Source organism: Gekko japonicus, unplaced genomic scaffold (genome assembly GCF_001447785.1).
Source record: "Gekko japonicus isolate JY-2015 unplaced genomic scaffold, Gekko_japonicus_V1.1 scaffold76, whole genome shotgun sequence".
NCBI classification, from domain to species: Eukaryota; Metazoa; Chordata; class Lepidosauria; order Squamata; family Gekkonidae; genus Gekko; species Gekko japonicus.
The window spans coordinates 255,799-279,374 of NW_015166420.1; the positions used below are offsets into that span (position 1 = coordinate 255,799).

A 23,576-nucleotide genomic window follows, 5' to 3' on the forward strand; every position below is an offset into this window, starting at 1 on the left:
CCCTGCTAGTCCAGAAACACTCTGCTCAAAATGGGGTGGTTTTTCATTGCCTTCTGCTGATGCTGGACAAGGCCGTCAGCGCGGTAGCCTCTTTGTGGGCTGCCCAGTGGCACATGGCTGGCTGATGCTGCAAACAGTGCAGACCTTTTTGGTCTGATCCAGCATAGCACCTCTTGCCCGAAGGAAGAAAGCAGCATGGGTTAACCTAGGACTGTCTTGAAGCCTGAGAGGCAATCAGGGATCTGCCATTTTTAGAGAGCTCAGTGGGATCCTGTGTTGTTTCTTTCTTGGAATAGGCTGTGGACGCTTGATTTATGGGCAGACGTGTAAGTCTGGAGGTTCCATTTTAGGACTTGAATGGGAGGCCACTAAGGAAGTCCAGGGTCACTGTGCAAAGCCAGGCAAACCACCTCTGTTTGTCTCTGCCCTGACCTGGATGGCCCAGGCTAGCCCAATACTCATCCGATTTTGGAAGCTAAGCAGGGTCAGGCCTGGTTAGTACTTGGGTGGGAGACCACCAAGGAAGTCCAGGGTCACTATGCAGAGCCAAGCAACGACAAATCATGTCTGTTGATATCTTGGCTTGAAAACCCTGTGGGAGTCACCAGAAGTCAACTGCAAACTGATGGCACTTCCTACCACCGTGGGCACCAGCCAATCCTTCAGGGCAATCCGCTTAAAAGACAGAAGATGGAAGAAGGTACTCCCCCATTGCAGTTGGCAGGAGCACATTGTTGGAAGGAAAAAAAAGATCTTATCACCATCGGGAACTACGACTATGGTGTAGACCGAAATGTCTATATTACAGCAAAAATAATACAGTGAAAATTCGGTAAAGGTGAATGCTTGACAGCCCCTGGCGAGTTCTGTGAAGAAGACCTGAAAATAGATGGTGTTGATATTATTGTCTGGCACTTTCTCCAAGTAGCTAAAGACGGTGCACGTAATTCTCCCATTTCCCATTTTATCTTCTCAACAATCCTTGTGGGGCAGCTTAGACTGGTGGACAATGTTCCCTCTAAGCTGTGGAGTCTTGTGAGCAAAAATTCTACTTTGGAAGCTACTGGCGTTAAAGTTGTGAGTGAGCAATTTGGCTACTGCATACATTAGTTTGCTCTGGAGCCATCCTTCCTGAGCTAAGGCAAAAATGTGTGAGCTGGAGGCTAAAAAAACTGTGAGCTTGCTCACACTAACTTGCTTAGAGGGAACACTTCTGGTGGAAGGTCCCCTAGTGACCTTCATGGCCAAGTGTGGATTTGAACCCGAGTTTCCTAATCTGACATTTCTCTCCACTATACCACTGGCTGTCCATCTAGCATGTCTCCACTTTCTTTACCTCTGGCTGTCGTTACTTCCGTTTAGGTGACTGTCAATGTTGACTTAGACCCGTCTTAGAATTTTCGGGCAAAATTCATCTATCATTGCCAAAGTTCCCATTTGAGTGTAGCCATTCACCCAGTTTTCTTTGTGGGTGCTCTTTACGTCTGTTGTCTTCGTTCATTTATTTCTGTTTGTTTGTGAAAGTGATTTTTAAAATGTGCGGTGCAGGAGGAGGAGAAGAGACGAAGAAGTACCCAGGCAGTATTCGGGTGTGTGTGGGGGTGCCGGGCCATTTGTCCAGCTGTGTTGATAGGGCATGCGGGTGAACCTTTTTAAGTTTAGGGATTCCTCTTGACACAGGAGCAATAAAAACGAGATTGGCGTAGCTCAGAAATAGCGTTGTAAGCTGATCCAAACGACTCTGAAGAGTGGGATATAAATGTTTTTAATAGGTGAATGAAACTTGCTGTGGAGGCTTCTTGGCCCAGGAGATATTCTCTTAAAGGCCCATGGTGGAAAAGGTTGTGACCTGGGGGAGGAGATGTCCTCCACAGCCCTTGGGAGCCTCCTAGAATGACCCCGGGCGCTGTGCTTTAGCTAGATGTCTCCCTCCCAGTGTTTCCTGTCTGTCTTGTGAAAAATGTTCTATAAAGCCGGGATGTTGTCTGAGCTGGGTTGAGGGCAGAATGCCTTATGTACCCCTTGGGTATATTGGAATATCAGGCTGAAGACAGGCAGGAATTTGTAAGTGGTGCATACAGTCTTAAAGATGCTTCACTTTTCTTGAGGTTTCTATTGTCTCATAGTCACTTCTGGTCAAACAGGGTGTGCTGGTTTTTAGGGAAAAATACAAAAACCTAAACAGCCTGTTTACTGGTGGTGGAAGTCAGGCAGTCCAAGATTTTATTGCTGCCACCTCACCCCAATTATCTTCTAAAGTTCTAGAACAGAATAATAAAATGGCAGCTCACGGAGACAGATTGAGATGGGTAGCTGTGTTAGCCTGTCTGTAGCAGTAAAAAAGAGCAAGAGTCCAGGAGGACCTGAAAGACGAACAAAATTTGCGGCAGGGGAGGAGCTTTGGTGAGTCATACTCTTGCCCTTTTCTACCGGCAGCTTGTGGTTTGTGTTGCAAATGGCCGCAGTTCTCTGAAATACCCTCAGAGACTTGGAAGCGTATGGAAGCGTGCCCACTCCGGAAAAAATGGCAATGTTGGGCATTTGCCAGGGTACCGAGACAAGCAAAACGCTTCAGTTGTCATGCCTGTCAATTGCCTGGTCTGGCACATCATCAGCTTGACGGCTGTCAAATATTCTGTGACGCCCCCAATGCCAGTGTGTGATTGTCTTCTTCTTCTGTCACTTATTAATATGATCAGGGTTGCTTGGTCCCTACTCCTGTACCGGTCGGGGTCAGACCTAGCCCCATCCCAAACTTTCCCCTTCCTGGCTATCAGCGGTCACTGCAGGCCTCTCCAAACAGGAACCAGGATGCAGGCAGTGATCAGTGGTCCTGTTAAACTGTTTCATAACAACAGGCAGTGACTTCCATTTTGTAATTAGCACAAATATCTAACCTGCTGCTGTTCAGAGAGTCTTTTAATGCTTTAACAGTACTTAACTGAGAAACTGACCAAATCTTTATCAGTTGGTGAAATACCCAAACTCTCTGTCACCCCACAGTAGTGCCTCATTATACTGAATCAGACCCTCGGTGCATCAAGGTCTGTATTGTCTACTCAGACTGGCAGTGGCTCTCCAGGGTCTCAGGTGGAGGTCTTCCTCATCACCCGCTGCCTGGTCCTTTTTTACTGGAGAGTACGGGGAGTGAACCTGGGACTTTCTGCATGCCGAGTAGATGCTGTGCTGCTGATACGTGGCCCCTTCCCTACAAAATGGCCTGTCTTCTTGCTTTGCACAGAACATCCAAGAAGGCTTGAGACCTTCCTGAAGAGGACTTTTACACATAGTCCACTTCTGTGCTAAGAGATCTTCACTGAAAGTGCCATGGTAGCATTTCCTCCCTAGCCCTTATCCTCAGGCTGACACCGTTCCAGATACTAGTTTCTTGGCCCCATGGTCTTTTGTCTCTCCTGTCCTTTGAAAGCGTTTTTGAATGCATAGCGAGGGAGAGCGTTTATTTTTCATCCCTCTTGGTTTTCTGGGGGCAGCCTGAAGCCAACCTCCACACGAGCCCTGCCCCTCCTCCGGGGGCTACGTGGGGCTCCCGTTAAGTGAAGCCTTCTTCTCTTCTCTCTTGCAGCCGGGACAACGACCTGACTTCCTTCATCTCCAACCTGCACCAGAGTCGCCAGCTCGTTATGCCAGAGACCCAGAGCCGCTGCGAGTTCAAGAGAAGCAGCCTCGACGTCGGCTTGGGAGGAGCGGGTAAGCTCTGGTCGAGGCGGGGGAGGACCTGCTGTTCCCTCCTTGTGTGGGGGGCGGCCCCCCAAATGCATGGCTGTTCCATGAGATGTGGATGATGATGAAAAGTGCCATCGAGTTGCAGCCGACTCTTGGTGACCCCGTAGGGTTTTCAGGGCGACATTCAGAGGCAGTTTGCCATTGCCTGCTTCCGTGTCGTGACTGTGATATTCCTTGGTGGTCTCCCATTCAAGTGCCCGACCCTGCCTAGCTTCTGAGATCTGACGAGATCCAGCCAGCCCGGGCTATCCAGGTCAGGGGCTTTGCTTCACTGTGGCCCAGTTGCGTCAGGCTTATCCTTGATTTTTATCAGAGGCTTTCCAGCAGCCTCTGTGTTAAAACGGGCTCCATCGGAGGAGCAAAATGGTGTGGGGGGGTTAAGTGGGCAGTGAAGCCGAAAGGCCTTGGTGGGGGTTTGTAATTGCATTAATCGGAACCGTGTCGCGGTGTCTCAGTCCCTGGCAGCTCCCTTGCTCGGGTGGCTCGCTCAGCTTTATATTGCGGTCTGACCTTTCCGGAGCTTAGCGGGCCTCCTTCTCCTCTTGCTGCAGAAGCAGAGAGAGGGAGAGAAATTGAAAGGTGGGCCAGGCTGCCTCGCACAGTGCTCTTTGACAGTGTCTGTGGGTCGTGACATCTACGGGGCGACAGCGCATCTATCAACGAGCGCAGCTCTGCGAAGATGGGCCCATTCTCAGCTCTTTTTCTTTTCACACGCAGCCAATGAGCTGGTTCCGCTGTGTAAGGAGCCCTTGGGGAAAGCACCCAGATGAATGGGAAGTGACACACAGGCACTGACGGTGGGGGGAAATCTGCCCTCCCGAGGAGGACAGGCGCTCCCCTGCCGTAGACGCGGCTCTCGGGTTTCTGCACAGTTGCTTGACCGAAATCCGAGGGAGTTTTCAAGCTGGGTGAAAACACTCAGACCCAGTACAGCATCCTGTGGCTTTTCGGTTCTCCCACGGCACTAGTACAGGGGGTCCCCAGCGTGGTCACGCCCATGGGCACCGTAGTGCCCACTGACCCCTCGCGTCAGGCTCTCCAAGGGTTTTTAGAAAGTGGGCGGGGCCAGGTGTGGCTTTTGCCCAGCAGGGCTCCTGATGGTCCCTCGGAGACCTGCTTAGCTGTGAGGATTTTATAAAGACCTGTTTCGGCAGGAGCTGCCACCACGACACTGGGGTCTCCCTGGGTGACCGAAGGTAACCCCTGTGTATGCCAGGAGATATTTTTAAATAATAGAAGAGAAGAAGAAGAGGAGATTAGATTTATACCCCACCCTTCACTTTGAGTCTCAGGGCGGCATACAATTTCCTTTCCCTTCCCCTCCCCACAACAGACACCCTGTGAGCAATGCTCCCTCTAAGCTGTGGAGTCTTGTGAGCGAAAATTCTACTTTGTGAGCTACTGGCATTAAAGTTGTGAGCGAGCGATTTGGCTGCTGCATAAATTAGTTTGCTCTAGAGCCCTCCTTCTTGAGCTAAGACAAAAATGTGTGAGTCGGAGGCTGAAAAACTGTGAGCTAGCTCACACCAACTCAGCTTAGAGGCAACACTGCCTGTGAGGTAGGTGGGGCTGAGAGAACTCTTTCCAGAACTGCCCTTGAGAGAACAGCTCTGACACGGAACTATGGCTTGCCCAAGGTCATCCAGCAGCTTCAAGTGGAGGAGTGGGGAATCAAACCCGGTTCTCCCAGATTAGAGTCCGCTCACTTAACCACTACACCAGACTACAGCAATATGTTGGTTTTAAAAGGCATCTCGTGAAACAGAGCTTCTGCCTGAAATGTTGAAGAGTTTCTGACCCGGCTTCCTAATATTTCGTAGTTTTGTGGGTTTGCCCACCACCCTGCGTCAGAATTCCAAAGGTGTCTGCTGGCTCGAGAAGGCTGGGGCCCCCCACTGTAGGATGTCCTTGCAGAACTTTCAGGCTACAGCATAGCAGTTGAGCCTGCATGCTCCCATCCCTTTCACTTGAAAGGGAACTGTGTGCTGCTCATAGCTACGTGCAGAATGGCTGCCTTGACATGCATAATATTTTACAGCTGTTATCAGATGCTGACAAAGCTCGGCAGGAGAAACACACACAGCACTTATAAATTGCAAACAGCAAACCCCCTCGGCTCGGCAAGGCCAGCTCTCATAAGGACATAAGGAGACACACACACCCAGCTCGAAGAGACCAGTGGTCCATCTAGGCCAGCATCCTGTCTCACACAGTGGACAACCAGTTCCTCTGGAAGTCCAGCAACAACAGGGCATAGAGGCTGAGTCCTTCATAAGAACATCAGAAGAGCCCTGGTGGATCAGACCAGTGGTCCATCTGGTTCAGCATCTGTCTCCCACAGTGGCCACCCTATTCCTCTGGAAGTCCAACCACAGGGCACAGAGGCCGAGGCCTTCCTAAGAACACCAGAAGAGCCCTGCTGGATCAGACCAGTGGTCCATCTCGTTCAGCATCCTGTCTGACACAGTGGCCGACCAGTGGCCGACCAGTAACTCTTGAGGTCCAACAACAGGGCACAGAGGCCGAGGCCTTCCTAAGAACACCAGAAGAGCCTTGCTGGATCAGACCAGTGGTCCATCTCGTTCAGCATCCTGTCTGATACAGTGCCCGACCAGTTACTCTTGAGGTCCAACAACGGGGCACAGAGGCCGAGGCCTTCCTAAGAACACCAGAAGAGCCTTGCTGGATCAGACCAGTGGTCCATCTCGTTCAGCATCCTGTGTGACACAGTGGCTGACCAGTTACTCTTATGGTTCAACAACAGGGCATAGAGGCCGAAACCTTCCTCCTATCTTGCCTCCTGGCACTGGTATTCAACGGTTGACTGCCTCTGAATGTGGAGGCTCCCTTTAGTTGTTTCCACTCATTCTACGTTCACGGCTCCAGGAATCTTAGAGGGTGGGTGGGATGGCATAACATACCCAGCCAGGCTTTAGATGCACACTACTTTATTCTGGGCCAGTTTTTCAAACCCCTTTCTCCCCCTGTTTAACTTGTTTATTCTGGGCCAGTTTAACTAAACCCTGGTTGTCTGCATACGCTCTTCGTGACGCAGCAGTAGCCAGCAGTTCACATGGGTTTGTGAAAAGGTTAATGGCTTTGGGGTATGTCCGACCTAGATACAGCTACCAGCCATGGTAGTTAAATAGAACCTTCCTGCACAGGAGCAGTCTACCTGTGAACGCCAGAGGATTTGCTGCCTGGGAACGTCTCCAGGGGTATCTGGGTGGCTGCTGTCAAAAACCAATCGGTTGCGAGATGGATCACATGATCTGATCTTCCGAAGTTATTCTCATGGGCTGTCTGACCTGCGTGGTGTAATGGATAAATGGGACCAGAGTCTTCAGGGGCTTTCTACCCACAGCTTCATGGGCCTGCGTCTACACTGACATGGCATTAGCAGTCCTTTTCTGCCCTAGTTCAGCCACCAGTAGCGCAGAACACTTTCCCGTTTGATGTTTTTTGGTATCGTTAACCCGAGCCTACCCCAAAGTCTAAACACACACAGACAGAGGGTTCAAACGCGAAAAGCTAGCAGTTGTCACTTGTGTTTTCAGGGGCAGGTGACCCCCAACGAGTCAGGTACAACTTGGCCTTTTGCCTCACCGGCACACGCAAGCAAGGAGGCCGAAGGGCAGGCGCTGATAAAATCTAATTGCCCCATCGATCGCGTTCGTAGCTGCTGTGGGTTGCCGCTTAATGATTGAGATATTCGTAATGCGTTTGATGCAACGCTAGCTATATCTCGCCTGGCCCGGCCCACTGGGGACCATAAGGTATTACCGGGATCTCTTAATCATGGAGCAGGGCTGCGTGTGCTGGCCCGCTCTCTCTGCCCGGCACCGAAAGATTTATTATAATTATTGCTGGAGCTCTGCTTGGCTTTCTACAAGAACACAGCGATAGCATTGCGCCTTGTGTTTTGGGGAAGGAGCGGCGCTGTCACGCTCTTGCAAACCTGCTCTTGTGGATGAAATCCATTCGGGGGGGTGGATGTACAATCCCTTCCCCAGCTCAGTTTTTTTCAGTAGCTCCAGAGAGCCAATTTGGTGTAGTGGTTAGGAGCGGCAGACTCTAATCTGGGAGAACCGGGTTTGATTCCCCAGTCCTCCACATGCAGTTGCTGGTGCGACCTTGGGTCAGTCACAAGTTGTTTCAGAGCTGTTCTCTCAAGAGCAGTCCCCGAAAGAGCTCTCTCAGCCCCATCTACCTCACAGGGTGTCTGTTGTGGGGAGGGGAAGAGAAAGGAGATTGTAAGCCGCTCTGAGATTCCTTCGGGTAGTGAAGAGTGGGGTATAAATCCAGTCTCCTCTTCTTCTTCAGGAGAGGGGCTGGCACGTGTTTTGTCCTTTCAAGCCGAGCATGCTTTCTACAAGTGATGTAAAGCAGTAGTTCTAGCTACTGAGAACTAAGCAGATTACTGTATAATGCACTTCAATGTACTTGAGTGCTGTTCAGTTAACGGTAATGCACAGTATGGTTGCTGCAGAGGTTTGAATGACTGTTGCTACTTGTTAAAAGAGGAGGTGTGAGGCTATCCTAATTCCAGGATGGAGCTTGTAATGTCTTCAGTGGATGTGTGGTCAAGGGGTAGAGCTTGCTGCCAAAAGCAGGCAGGGTGTTGCCAGCTGGCATCACCCCACCTATTGTCAGATGAACACCCATGAAGCTGCATTATCCTGACTCAGACCATGGGTCCATCATGGTCAGTATTGTCTACTCAGACTGGCAGCGGCTTCTCCGGGGTCTTAGGCAGAGCTCTTTCACATCACCCAATGTTTGATCCTTTTAATTTGAGATCCCGGGGATTGAACCTGGGACCTTCTGTGTGCAAAGCAGAGGCTCTTCTACTGAGCCGCAGCCTAAGGTCAGCTGAGGCTGTAGTGGGTGGAACTCTCTGCTAAAAGCAGGCATATCGACACAGTGCTAGGCTAAGCCTGGCCCACTTCTAGTAGAAATGGCATCTCATAGCACACTGTGGATCTAGCTTTTGCCAACCCCTTGGTGTGCACATGGGGCAGGAGTAAAAGAAAGTTCTGCTTGATACAAATTGAAACCATCTGCCTCCTGAGTTCCTAGCGGAGGGTGTACGGTAGAAATGTTTTAGTTGTGGATGCACTTGTAATCACATGGGACGGGACCCTCGTCTGTGATTCTTAAGGCAAAAACGATGGAGCGTAGGTGTTGAATCTCAAAACTTGCAGTTTATGGAATATGATGTCTGATGCAAACAACAGAAGGCTAGGAATGATGTGTGTGTGTGTGTGTGTGTGTGTGTGTGTGTCAGTCTTTGAAAGAGTGCCAAGTTTCTGTCCCTCAGGACTGCAAGAAAAACTCTGGAAATTGGGTATTTTGGGGGAAGGGTATAATATAACAGTAACTAGGACTGCAATGTTCCCTCTAATCTTTTCCCCCTTACTGAGTGGAGCAAGTTCACATCCTGAGCAGAATATCAATGCTGTAATCTTAAAGTGGGGAGTGGGTAGCGCAAGACCCTGCGCGGCTCCAGACTGCTTCTGAGCGGGGCTTCCGGTGTTAATGAGCGACCGCTCACGTGCACAGCTTAGAGGGAACACTGAAGGAGGGTTGTGGCAAGTATCTGACAAGGATCTTTCTTTAGCATGGCCCTAAGACCCTGCCCTTCCCTTTTACACATGAGGGACACCCTGAGTTGCCAGTCTCCAGGCGGTGGCGGGAGATCTCTCCAAATTACAGCTGGTCTCCAGGTGACAGAGACGGGGTTACAACTTGCCAGGTCCTGCGCTCTCGCTGGTGGGGGGGTGAGAGGGAGCTTTCCAGGAGTGGGGGGGGCAGGGTGATGTCACCGCACATGACGTCCCCGATGTGATAACATCACACAGAAGTGACATCATCACACTGGGGACGTCACGCAGTGACACCGGTGTTAGAGCAAAACTCGACGGTTACTAGAGAGTTCCCCAAAATACCGGAGCATCGACACGTGACCTCCCTGGAGTGATGACATCACTTCCGTGTGATATCATCCCATCGAGGACGTCACACCGGGGTGTGGCAGTTGAGGATAGGGCTCCCCCCGCCAGCCAGGTGGCCGGCAGGAGCCCACAAAATCGGGGGGGGGGATCCCACGCTCCCACTCGGGGGGCTGGTGACCCTAGACAGAGGTTTATCTCTGGCTGCTTTGGAGGGTGGACTCTATGGCATTATACCCCACCAAGGTCCCTCTCCTCCCCAAACAACACCCTCTCTGCAGGCTCCACCCCCCACCCCCAAATCTCCAGGTACTTCCCAACCCAGAGCTGGCAACCCTGGGGCCAACCCTATCTGTTCCCTGGGTCCTCCCCTCCTACCAGCACTTCACCAATGTTCCCTCTAAGCTGTGGAGTCTTGTGAGCAAAAATGTACTTTGTGAGCTACTGGCACGAAAGTTGTGAGCGAGCGATTTGGCTCCTGCATAAATTAGTTTGCTCTGGAGCCCTCTTTCCTGAGCTAAGACAAAAAGGTGTGAGCCGGAGGCTAAAAAACGGTGAGCTAGCTCACACTAACTCAGCTTAGAGGGAACACACGCCTTCCCAGGAGTCCCCCGCCTGGGGATCAGATGAACGGGAAGGTGCCGCTGTCGTTCTCTCGCCACAAAGGGATTTTCTCCGTGTGCGAGAGAGGCAGAGGGGGGACGGCATAAGGCCCCTTTTAATCTTAATTGAGAGCGACACACAAAGGGATGAGCGGAGAGGAGCCGGGGCCGCCTGACAAAAGCATGGCGGCAAAGCCGGCGGTTTGCACATCAAACAGAGCTTTAGAGGCTCCCCGGAGAAGCTCCCTGCGTGTCTGTAAACAAATCCAATCCCTTCTATCCCGTTTGGCTAATTCACTCTGCCGGGGCATGCAAAAGCAGCGAGACGGGCGGTTGGCGGCGGAGGAGGCGGAGGAGGCGGAGGGGAGAGAGCACACAACTGGGGGGGGGGGCCTGTCAGAAGGAAATCTTTTGCACGTCTGTGGGTAGGCTCTAGCCAGGGTCTCCGAGTTCTTTCCAGAGCTGGTCCGAAGCCAGGGGCTGTTTTCCACAAACCACTTCTGACATCACTCCACAACGCCTCTCCTCTCTGGCCTTTTTGGGTTTTTTGGAGGACGTTTTGAAAAAAGGTCGGCTGACTCGTTTAAAGGGCCCCCACTCGCAGCTGTGGGGTGTCGGTGAGGTGGTGAGGTCATCCCACAGCCAAGCCCGATTGGCCGCAGGGTGTTGTGACCAGTGTTTCCTCTAAGCTGAGTTAGTGTGAGCTAGCTCCGTTTTTTAGCCTCCGGCTCACCCATTTTGTCTTAGCTCTGGAAGGAGGGCTCCAGAGCAAATTAATTTGTGCAGTGGGCAAATCGCTCGCTCACAACTTTAATGCCAGGAGCTCACAAAGTAGAATTTTTGCTCACAAGTCTCCACGGCTTAGGGGGATGATGTGACATCATCCTCAGTGACCAGGTCAGAACATCTATGTGGCAAGTGCAGGGAGGAGGAGGAAAAGCAGCTGGTGATACAGGGTGAGGGGCAGAGACTGAGATCAAGGCGGGCAGCATGTTGGTCTGAAGCAAGAGAACAACGTTAGAGTCCAGGGGCACCTTGAAAACCAGCAAAGTTTTGTTCAAGGTGTGAGCTTTCGTCTGACAAAGTGTGCGTGCACACGAAAGCTCACACCATGAATAAAACTAAATTGGTCTTAAGGGTGCCACTGGACCCTTAACGTTGTTCTGGAGACTGAGATTGTCACTGCGCCGGATCAAAAAAGGCAATACTTTCTTTTCAGGAGGGATTCCCACTTCTCCAAAATCTCCAGTGTGGACCTGAGAAATGGCAAAAAAGCATACGAGTTGCAGCGTCGCTTTCTTCTTTGTTGCCGTCTCTGATATGCAGGCCTTCCACAAGGAGAGAGGAAAAGGGGTTTGGCATTTGGGCTGCAGGATGTGAAGCCGCTCCAATGCAAGACCTAGCCGGATCGTGCCCACAGTTGGAGGGAACATTGGGGCAGGTCCTACAGAAGGTCAGCTGAGGAGCAAAGTCAGTCGCATGCCAGGGTCTGTCTGATCAGGGAACTCCGTCTTGAGAGAGGGAAGCTGATCGGCGGATGCAGGCAGGACAGGAAGCAGCAAGTCAGGACAGGGGTGCAGAGAGAGAGAGAGGTGGAGCAGGCAGGCAGAGGAACCAGGTCCAGGCACAGACCTAGGTCGGACCTGGAAGTATTTACAGGAGGAACCAGTAAGGTGAGCTGTGAATAAAGCCAGGCTTTGGCTTTGGAGAGTTCCCCCAGGCATTGCTTTTGTATTTCCCAGCACATATTCACAGCTGAAGTTTTTGGGATGCCAAATTCTCAATGTTCCCAATCGCTGAAAAGCAAAAGACTCACAGTCCAGCCTTTTCTGTTTGGTGCACAGCAGCTCTAGAGGAGGGGTGTCAAACATGTGGCCCGGGGGCCAAATCAGGCCCCCGGAGGGCTTCTGTCAGGCCCGCAGTGGAACTGGCTATTTTCTGCTTCTTCTTCCAGTTCTGCTGCTGCTGCGTCATTGTAGGTTTGCAGCTTACATAATACACACCTGAACAGCATACTCAAGATGGCAACAGCACAGACATTTTGATGCAATAAGTCAGATCAAGAAGTGTCAGTTATCAGACACTGTTAAATAAACAAAATATTGCAAGAGTGCTAATGTTTTAAGCATGTTTTTAATTTTAAATAAAAAAAACCCTTTGGGTTTATGTCCTTTATAACATTTATATCTCAGTTACCTGGCATTACATTTTATGACACACATGGGCCCGGCCCCACAAGGTCTCATTTATGGCCCTCATGAGCTCGACACCCCTGCTCTATAGTACCAAGGGTGGACACCAGTTTATTTCCAGGACACCAGTGAAGTTGTGAAGAATTGGGGGGTGTTGAGTAGCGATATCTGAAAGTGGCTTATTTCCCCCTTCCTTTCTAAAAATGAAAAAAGCTCCCAGGTTTCGTTGAACCAATTTTTGCATAAAATTTGAGCAGAAAAGTAGCATTGGAAGCCAGCTGTGGTTGCTGCTTATCTTTTGCTGTGAAGAGAGAACAGCTAGTGGTTGAGAAGATCTGGAGACCAAGGGTGCTGCTGTCTTGTTTGAACGGGAGGCGAGGTGGTTGTTTCCATTAATTCATTTTATTAGATCTCAGAGTTGGAAGGAACCACCAGGGTCATCTAGTCCAGCCCCCTACCAGTGTAGAAACCACAATGATGATAATATCCCTGAGAAGTAGCTGTGTGATTCATTAGATTGCCTTCATGACTGAGGTATTTGTATGTTTTGTGTTTACTCATCTGGAACCTGGGAGGATCATGTCACATTCTCCTTTTGATTTTTGAATCCAGACCCTAAGATGTAGGGGCACATATAATGGTGAAACCAGGTCCTAACTTGTAGGGCAGGGGGCCCCAGAGTGGGCACCCACCAACACCTTTCCTAGTGCCCGCCAAGTGTTTTTAGAGAGTGGGTGGGGCCAATTGGGGTTCCTTCCCAATAGGGCCTCTTATTGCCCATTTGAAATCTGATTGGCTGTGTAGATGAAAACAACATCTTAGTGACAGCTACTATGACAGTGTTGATTTTATTCCCTCTCTCCGACTCCTCTTTCTCAGCATGTTTTTTGAGTAGTGGTTAAGTGCATGGACTCTAATCTGGGAGAACCGGGTTTGATTTCCCACTCCTCCACTTGCAGCTGCTGGATGACCTTGGGCAAGCCATAGCTCTGTCAGAGCTGTTCTCTCAAGGACAGTTCTGGGTAGCGCTCTCTCAGCCCCACCTACCTCACAGGGTGTCTGTTGTGGGGAGGGGAAGAGAAAGGAGTTTGTAAGCCGCTCTGAGACTCTGAGTGAAGGGTGGGGTATAAATCCAATCTCCTCCTCCTCCTCCTCCTCCTCTTTTCCTTTGCAGTTGAGCTTCCTCTCTGTGTGTGGTTGACTCTGCCCCCCACAGTGGCCATTTTGTGGTTGCGCCCACCACCCTGTGTCAGAATTCCCACAGGAGCCCACAAGTTAAAAAATGCTGAGGATCCCTGATAGATGGAAAGCCTTTATATCTGCTTCTGTCTCCTATCTGTAGTAAGGGCAAATTTGCCTGCAAAATTATTCACGGAATAACATTTATCAACCCCGGAACCAGAATTTTATGCATGTGCTTTAAAGATTTATACCCACCTATTGATCCGATGATTTCCAAGGCAGTTTACAGTGGATCAGGCACCTGTCTACAGATGGGATGTGGCTTTTGGAGTGACAGAGAGAAGATGCTCAGGGCATCATTCAAACAACAGCCCATCTTGGCTCTTCCTGCTGCTGGGATGCTTATTGACTATTACAGAGCGTTGCTTTTGTCACCCAGTAATGGAGCTGCGGTGGCTCAAGTGGTTAAGACGCTGAACTGCAGGCTGTGGAAGGTCAGTAGTTCAGCAGTTCAAGACCTGGGTGCCGCATGATGGAGTGAGCTCCCATCTCTAGTTCCAGCTCCTGCCAACCTAGCAGTTCGAAAGCAAGAAATTGCAAGTAGATAAATAGGTACCACTTCGATGGGAAGGTAACAGCGTTCCATGCGCCTTGGTGTTTAGTCATGCCGGCCACATGACCACGGAAACGTCTTCAGACAGCACTGGCTCTTCGGCTTTGAAACGGAGATGAGCACCGCAACCCTAGAGTCGGATTCGACTGGCTTTCGAGCAAGGGAACCTTTACCTTTACCTTTAACAGTACTGAAGCTGATGGGATATCGCATGCCGGGATCACTTAACCATTGGCTTTCCAACTGTGTTCTTTGCCATTACTCAGAAGCTTATCAGGAGCGCCTCGCTGAAAAGATCAATAATGGTGGATCAAACTGGTTAATAGAAGGAGGAGGAGGTTGAATTTATATCCTGCCCTTCACTACTCAAAGGAGTCTCAGAGCGGCCTACAGTCTCCTTTCCCTCCCCCTCCCCACAACAGACACCCTGTGAGGTAGGTGGGGCTGAGAGAGCTCTCTCGAGGACTGCTCTTGAGAGAACAGCTGTGAAAGAACTTGTGACTGACCCAAGGTCACACCAGCCAGCTGCATGTGGAGGAGTGTGGAATCAAACCCAGTTCTCCCAGATTAGAGTCTGCACTCTTAACCATTACACCAAACTGGCTCTCAAATACAGATGTCATGAAACTCTTCTTAGCTGAGTGTGGAAGACAAGAGAGGTTGTTTACATGCAAAGATACATACTGAAGGTCACATGATGCGGATCTGTTCCTCCCCCCTCCCCCTTTAACAACCTGCAGCCAACTTGTCCTGCTTCCTATCACAAGACTGTTAAACATGGATTTCCTCCATCCCTTTCAGCGCACAATTGTTGGCAAAGTGGGTGTGCTAGTTTGCACCAATGCTTATGTGTATGGAAAGTTACAAAAGACCTAAAGAAACAGGTGCTGAGAAAACACGAATATACTGTACTGGGCCTATCTAATATCACTTGTCTGAGCAGAACTTTGGGGGAGATTTGCAGAAGCTGGACTATCTGTTTTGGAGGAGGAGGAAGACATTGGATTTATACCCCATGGCCCTTCACTACCCAAAGGAGTCTCAGAGCAGCTTACAATCCTTTTCCCTTCCCCTCCCCACAACAGACACCCTGTGAGGTAGGTGGGGCTAAGTGAGCTCTTTCGAGGACTGCTCTTGAGAGAACAGCTCTGAAACAACTTGTGACTGACCCAAGGTCATACCAGCAGCCACCCTGAGCCTACTTCAGTGGGGAGGACAGGATATTAAACAAACAAATAAATAAATAAAGCTGCATGTGAAGGAGTGGGGAATCAAACCTGGTTCTCCCAGATTAGAGTCCACGCTCCTAACCACTACACCAAACTGGCTTTTTCATGTTGGAGGTTCCAGGTTCAATTCCCAGTATCTCCCAGAGTCTCGAGTAGCTGGTTTTAAGAAAGATCTGTCTCTGCCTGAGTACGCAGGACTGAGCTAGATGGACCAGTGGCCTGATTGGGTATACTGCAGCTTCATATACAAGGTGTTCATTCCTGTTAAATTAATGCAGAGTGCCTTCCCATCTAGGTGTGACTCAGAGTTGCTAGAATGCCAAATATATATATTTTGAAATTGTCAAAGTCCCAACTTGAAGAAAGTCTGGAATTTGACATGGGCTGCAGTGTGATATCTAAGTCTGCATTGTTCAGTGCAGGGAGGCGGAATATTTTTTGTCCCCAACTTTGCTGCAAACCGAGATTTGTGTTTTTTGATGAGTAAATGAAAAGGGATCCTTGGAGCCGTTCTTGAAACCTAACCCCCTTCGGCTGATCTTCTCAACCCTTCCCTGCTCTTGCTAACCATGGTTGAGACCTGCGCCTCCTGCTGGGTTGTACTTCCCTCCTTCCCCAAGTTTCCCTGCTCCCTTCCTTTTCAAAGCCGGTCTCCTTAGAACTGCACTCCAGGCTCCAAGCCATAGTTTGCCAGCAGAGCTAGAACTTGGCTTGCAAACTGTGGTTAAAGCCAATGACAGTTAGCATTAGCATCAGCACAGACGGTGCCATGGCTAATGGAAGGAAGGGTGCATTCCTGTCGTGAGTGGGGTGGAGGGAACATGAGAAGAGCTCTTCTTGTCCCCAAGAATTTTATGTCTGCACATGGCCTAGGGGGTCACCAATGCTCCCTCTAAGCTGTGGAGTCTTGTGAGCAAAAATTCTACTTTGTGAGCTACTGGCATTAAAATCGTGAGCGAGTAATTTGGCTACTGCATAAATTAGTCTTCTCTGGAGCCATCCTTCCTGAGCCGAGACAAAAATCTGTGAGCTGGAGGCTTAAAAAACTGTGAGCTAGCTCACACTAACTCAGCTTAGAGGGAACGTTGGAGTTCACGTATTTTAGTGCCTATTGATGAAAGCGAAACAGAAATGCTTATTATTTGCATGGAAAGTCTTTCCTTGATCTGCCGTTCTCCTCGTTTTTTCTCATTGACAATTCCCGTGGCATTTTATGCTGTCCAAGCCGCTTTCCCAGGCTTGTCCCTTCGACTGTAGCCCTGTGTGGGATTTACCAAGCTGAGAGGCTTGCCGAAGGCTACTTAAGGGCGTCAGAGAGTTGAGTCCCAGTTTCCCGTCTCCTCTGGCTTTTATGCCGTGGACGTGTTTACGCACTGGTTGTGGCATGAAGCTAAAAATGCCGGGTGTGCTTATTCCGGAAGGACTTTGCCAGTTGTCCAAAACAGGGCACTCCCGAGTGGATTAGCTTCTCCGGAGAGTTCAGAGCCATAGCAGTGATACTGGGAATCTGTGTTCCTTTCCCTTCCTCACAAGGGGAAAAATAAGGTCTCATTTTAACTGGCTCGCTTGATTTCCAGATATTCCACTGAAAAGAAATCAGACCGTTTTGTCTTGTGCATTTTCAGGCCCCTTTATTCCAGTAAGACCCTCTCTTCCCGGAGACTCAGGCTTGGAAGCGAGCAGCGGATCTGCAGGCTTTGGCGGCGTAAGGGTTAAGCCCCTAGTATGGCCGTTGCTCATAAATTAACCAGAGACCCCTCTCCCCCTCCCCACAAAAGCGAGGTATTGAACACGGCTGCCAGGGCGGGCGTTTGGCTGATGTGGCGCTCTTTCTAGCAGTGGGAAACTAATTGGCTGGGGAGCAGCTGCGTCCCAGGGTGGGGGGGGGGAGAGCCCAACCAATTAGGAACTCGGGGGAGACTTCCCTGTGCAAATCACCCCTTTTTCAATTTCTCACTTGCTTGCCTTTCCGATCCTCCCCCCCCCCATTTCTCCACTTTTAGATTTGTGTTGTGTTCTCTTTCTGAGCCTTATGCGTCGCCTGTGTTCATGTGTCTGTCTGTCACCGCATCTTACAGCATTGCTTCCTCTGTGTCAGGAGTCCCCAAACTTGTTGAGCCGGTGGGAATTCTGAAAACGGGTAGTGGGCACCACCCAAAATTGGATACCGTGGTGGTGGTGGTGGGGGGGGATGGCATGACCAAACGCAAAATTTGGGGCCGTTCCTAACGCCTGGTCCCTTGTAACCAGAGATGCATGCCAGGGATTGAACCTGGGACCTCCTGCATGCCAAGCAGAGGCTCTGCCACTGAGCCACGGCCCCTTCCCAACGGTGAGGCCCCCTGGGCTCTTCTGAAGAATCTTGTGCTTAAGGGAGGTGAAGGAAAGGCAGGATGGCCTCTTTGCTTTTGGGAAGGAGGAAATGAGCACCGGCAAACACATTGGCAGGCACTGTGGCCCCACATTGGGGATCACTGCGCTAAAAACACTTACCATTGCCCTCAGTCTGAGCACATGGGATGCAGCTCCCCCATACTAGTCTTGTCTTGTGTATCTCAGGTGGCCTTAGGCACACAGGTGGGTAAGGCTGCAATGAGAGAGAGCATCTGAAAACAGGCTCCCCCTAACCCTTGCTTTGGCTTTGCATTCCCTAGTTTGGGGCTGTCAGTTTCCTGCCAAGTATCCCCTTCCACTCCTTCTGCCAACAAGTCACAGTTGATTTAGGGTGATTCCACAGGGTTTTCAAGGCAGCGAATTACTTGAGAGCCAGTTTGGTGTAGTGGTTAAGAGCAGCGGACACTAATCTGGAGAGCCGGGTTTGATTCCCCACTCCTTCACATGCAGCCAGCTGGGTGACCTTGGGTCAGTCACAGTTCTCTCAGAGCTGTTCTCTCATCAGCAGTTCTCGAAAGAGCTCTCTCAGTCCCACCTACCTCATAGGGTGTCTGTTGTGGGGAGAGGAAGGGAAGGAGATTGTAAGCCACTCCAAGTCTCTGAGTGAAGGGCGGGGTATAAATCCGACTCTTCTTCTTCTGCAGAGGTAGTTTTGGGATAGTCTGCCTCTGCAGAGAGACCCTGGACTATCCTCAGTGGTCTCCCCTCCAAATACTGACCAAGGCCGAACTTAGCTTCTTAGCTTCTGAGATGTGACAAGATTGGAAGAGCCAGCATGGTGTTGCGGTTATGAGTGTCAGACTCTAATCTGGAGAACCGGGTTCAATTCCGCACTCCTCTACCTTAAGCCAGCTGGGTTACCTTGGGTCAGTAATAGCTTTTCTGGAGCTCGCTCAGCCCCCAAAATAAGTCTAGCTCACTTGAGTGGTGCATAGTGCTAAAGGGCTAGAACTTAAGGTTTCCTGACAATCTTTGGATCTCCACACACATTGCCATAGGATCATCATCATCATCATCATCATCATCATCATCATCATCATCATCATCATCATCAAACAGCCTGGGTTATCCAGGGCAGGGCAGAGGTGGTTTGCCACTGCCTGCCTCTGCATCGCAGCCCTGGGCTTCCTTGGTGGTCTCCCATCCAAATACTAACCAGGGCTGACCCTGCTTAGCTTCCCTGATCTGAGGCGATCCGGCCAGCCCGGGCCATCTAGGTCAGGCCTCCATTTCTTTATGGCCAGCTTCTCCTCTCTGTTCCTGTGACTCTTTCTGAGATGGAAGGCTCCTCCGAGGGAACTTTCCCTTCCCTACTCATGGGCTAACCCGATCTTGTTAACCCACGCAAGCGCTTCCACCTCTGAGAATTGCCAGGAAAGAAGTTTGACGAGATCACTTCGCTGCATGCATTTAGAGGGAAACTCACCCTGTGGTGACCCTTCCACCTCAGACGTGGGTGCTTAAATAGGCCTTTAAGAAAACAACAACGCATTCTGGCTCTTTCCTCCTTCCCTTCCCAATGTTCTCTCTTTCCCCTCCCGCCCTCCCCTTCCCCGTCTTTGAGCTCCTTGGGAAGAAGACAATTTGAGGGCTTTCCGCTCGCCGCTCAGCCGAGAGGTTCTTTTTCCCTCAAGCCAATCAATGGCAGCCTTTTCGGCCCCGGCGGGGCTCGGCAAACACGAGATCAATAAGTTATTAGCACCATTCTGTCAGCTGTAATGTGGAGATTGATCGGGGCTGGGGCTCCGGCACGCCGCTTGGCACTTCCCCGGCCTGATAAAGATGACAGATTAAGGGAATAAGAAAAAGGAATTAAGGAGTCTGGCTGTCAAAGCCTGTCACGGGCCGGTGGGGGCCGAACGAGCGCGGTCGGACGTTTAAGTGACGGGAAGGGCACGGCTCTCCTGGCAGCTCCCCTGTGAGACAGCTATCTCCGAGCGGCCGCCTTCAGAAAGGCCAAGGCCTTTACAAAGTAAAACGGCGGCGGGCACCGTGGGATTGTCAGGCCCGCCGGCGGAAGATGCATCCATTCGCCGGCGTGGGCCTCGCGTGTCGCCATGGCAATAGCTAAGGGGCCCGAGGTGCTATGGGCAGAGTCTCCTGTCAGGAGAGCGTGAGGACCACTTTTGCACTTGGAACGTACTAAGAAGACTGGGGCTTGCAGATAACTGCTCTTCTGGTCGCCTGCAAGGAGTAAAAATTGTCTCCAGGTGACCAAGCCGGAAAGGCTGCATCAGCTGGAAGAACACGAGATTCCCTTTTTTATTTTCCGTCAGGGCCCATGCACAGCTAACATCGGTGTAGATGAACTCACGGGCTACCAAAAGTGTTTGTGGGCTTGTAACGTTTTGACGCTGAGGCTGAATTGGCCTCATGCGTCAGGTGCTATTCTGAGATTCCCTTGCAGGTTAAGGAAGTGGCTGTAATTCTGTGGGAGGCAATCAGAAAGGACAAACAAAACAGAGATGAGTACGTTTCAACCGCCTTGGAATGAAATGGATTTAGGAATGATGATATTTTCAGTTGTCTTCATTGGATGAATTAATTTGTGCACTTCTGTTCTCAGATGAAGGACACAGTCTTCTTTCTGCACCATCTTGTTTTTCTTGGTTTTATCGTATCCACCAGCACGAGGGGTTCTAAAATTCTGTCAAACAAAGAGAACCGAGATTGGTCCTTTCATACTGCAAACCGTGGTTTGCACACGGGTAGCTGACCTCAGAAACAAGAGGCTCCCTTGACTTTTCTCACAAAATCCCCTTTCCATCACTCCCTTCTGCAGCCTTACCTATGGTTGTGTTCAAAAGTTTGAGTCCAGTGGCACCTTTAAGACTGGACTCAAACTTCGTTCTACTGCAGCTGGCCAACACGGCTACCCACCTGAATCTATGGTTTAGCGTGTTAGCTGTGGTTAGTGTTAACCAGGAATCTTGTCTTAACTAAGCTGTGAAGCGAGTTTGCTAAACCTGGTTCAGGCAGGGAGGGGCCTTGCTAACCATGGTTAGCACTACGTCTTGCACTGAGCCAGTGGCTGAATCATTTGATAAAACAGGGCATGAAGGTAGTTTGCACAGCTTGGTTAAGGCCACATTCAGCACTAGCTCGGGTTCATGCCGTACCCGCACCGAGCCTGCGTCTTAACCATTTCATATCACACCCGTTTCATCTTACAGTGAAAGAGCAGGCTCCAAGCGCAGCATTCCGCGTACGAAATCTGTGTGCACGGCATGCAGAATGAGCCTGCGTCTCTCCCTTTCTCACAAAAGAGGGATAGCTAGGCTTGTTTTCCATACTATGAATTTTTACCACCTTTTTATGGCCCGGCACATGCTGTAAAAGCGCATTTCACAGGGCACGCCTGCGCACCTCTCCTCGTAAATGGCCTTATTGCAGGTGAGCCTAGCAGATGCCTCCGCATTGACCCTCTCCCTCCCAGGTGCTCCTTAGATGTGACTTTGGGGGAGGCAGGCCAGCGCGGCTTGTGTCATTAAACCGAACCAAAGCATCAGAGAGCTGGGCTTTCTTGGCCGCCTCCAAACTGTTAGCCAGAAGGAGCATGGCAGATCCCTTGCAGAGGTCTTCCCCGGCCTTTGTCAACAGCAAGGCCTCGTGCCAGTGTTCCCTCTAAGCTGAGTCAGTGTGAGCTAGCTCACAGTTTTTTAGCCTCCGGCTCACACATTTTTGTCTTCACTCAGGAAGGGATGGCTCCAGAGCAAACTCATTTATGCAGCAGCCAAATCGCTCGCTCACCACTTTCATGCCAGTCGCTCACAAACGAGAATTTTTGCTCACAAGACGCCACAGCTCAGAGGGAGCATTGCCTCATGCCTCTCAGATTTGGGGTCAATCTGGGTTGCTGCTGCTTCTCTTGTAACATATTTTGCACCTGTGATATTTTATGCTGAGGCTCGTCCCGGCGGATATCTTAGCGGACTTTTCTATGGGATCGTCCTGTTCCGTTTTTTAAAAAATCGTCTGCCGAGTAACTAGCGTAGATATTATCGTTTTACCCTGTAAACCACCTCGGGTGACTTCCTTTAGAGAGGTGGCATAAAAATGTTTTGAACAAAGTGGTAAGGGAGAGGTGGAGGAGGGGCGGAGTTTGGGGGAAGGGACCTGGGAGGGGGAACCCCCCCCCCAAGCGGAGTAGGGTCATCAGGGCTGTGGGAGGAAAGGGTACTAAAACCCAAAGGCTTTATTTGAAGGGGGGAGGGCAGCTGAGTGAGACTGGCCAAGTGCTGGTGGGTGGGTGGGTGGGTGGGTGGAGACTAAGCATCCCCCTGTTCAATTACACCCTGTAATTCCCATGACCTCTCCCCCCCTCCCTTTGTCCCGCTGAGTCCTGCCAGCAAAGGGCACAGCCGAGCAGCCGAGGGGTGGCGTGCGGCCGCAGGGGAACCCACCGAGCGCCTTTCACCTGCCAAGCCATTGTGCTGGAGAAGTTTAGGAGGCCGGAATCCAGCGCTGCCTCTCGCTTAACGGGGCTGGGGAGGGGAGCAAACAAGCCTGTTGCTAGGGATGTGGTTGCTAGGGGGTCCCCCCCTCCCCGCCCGGGGCAAACTCTCTACACGTGCCCTGGCAAGAGGCTGAACGGGAGGGCCCGTCCCAGGCGTTGCCCGGAGCAACGGAGTGCAGGCCTCTTCCTGCTGGCTCCGGGCCTTCGTGCTCGGCCGGGGGCAGTTTGGCGTGAATGGCCTCCTTGTCTCCCCCCCCCCCCCCCCCCCCCCTTATGGGTTCTTCTGTCTGTTTGTGCAGTTCGCAGGATATGCCTCATTAGAAGGGCAGGTTTTTTCCCCCCATCACAAAGCTGCACTTCAGCCTGCCTCACTTTCTCCCCGCCGGGCCCTCTTAAAGGCGCGAGAGCAAGTTCCCAGGAAGGAATTGGCAGCCTGGAGGCTAAGTCCTTTGCAGGCTGGGTCTGGCTGCTGGGCTGCCTGGTCAGGATCTCCGGAGCTTAGTGAAATGCCCTCCTTTGTGCCATGGAAGCTGGGAGCGGAAGGTCATTTTGATCGTATGTCCTCTCCAGAGCCAGTTTGGTGTAGTGGTTAGGAGCATGGACTCTAATCTTGGAGAACCCTGTTTGATTCCTCAATCCTCCTTTGGTCAGTCAGAAGTTCTCTCAGAGCTTTTCTCTCAAGGGCAGTTCTTGAGAGAGCTCTCTCAGCCCCACCTACCTTACAGGGTGTCTGTTGTAGGGAGAGGAAGGGAAAAGGAGATTGTAAGCCACTCTGAGACTCCGAGTGAAGGGTGGGGTATAAATCCAACTCTTCTTCTTCTTCTCATTTTATTTTCTTGCCTATGAAGGAATGGCTGTCATTCCTGAAGGGGCGTGGCTCAGTGGAAGAGCCTCTGCTTTGCATGCAGAAGGTCCCAGGTTCAATCCCCGGCATCTCCAGTTAAAAGGACCAAGCCGTAGGTGATGGGAAAGATCTCCGCCTGAGACCCTGGAGAGCTCCCAGTCCAAGTAAACAATACTGACCTAGATGGACCAGGGGTGTGTAATTCATTTTGTAGCTTTGGGTGTGTAATTCATTTTGTAAGACAGAAAAGAAAGGAATGCCCATTGGGGAGGAGGCCAACTCTCCCCCTTGCCTCAGGGTCTAGAGGGGTGAGGGTTGCATCTGCCTCCCCTCTCAACCCAGTCCAGATGTATATCCCATATAATTCAG

The 23,576-nt window shown here is 50.9% G+C and overlaps 1 protein-coding gene across 3 annotated transcripts in view; it reads left to right on the plus strand.

Moving 5' to 3' along the window:
• SAMD11 (sterile alpha motif domain containing 11) overlaps positions 1 to 23,576 on the plus strand; it is a 207,049-nt gene that overhangs the window by 108,165 nt on the left and 75,308 nt on the right. For all 3 annotated transcript variants that reach the window (XM_015411667.1, XM_015411668.1, XM_015411666.1), the window contains one exon: positions 3,584 to 3,708. In XM_015411667.1, the coding sequence (XP_015267153.1) occupies positions 3,584 to 3,708 (125 nt within the window). The remainder of the gene's footprint in view (positions 1 to 3,583; positions 3,709 to 23,576) is intronic.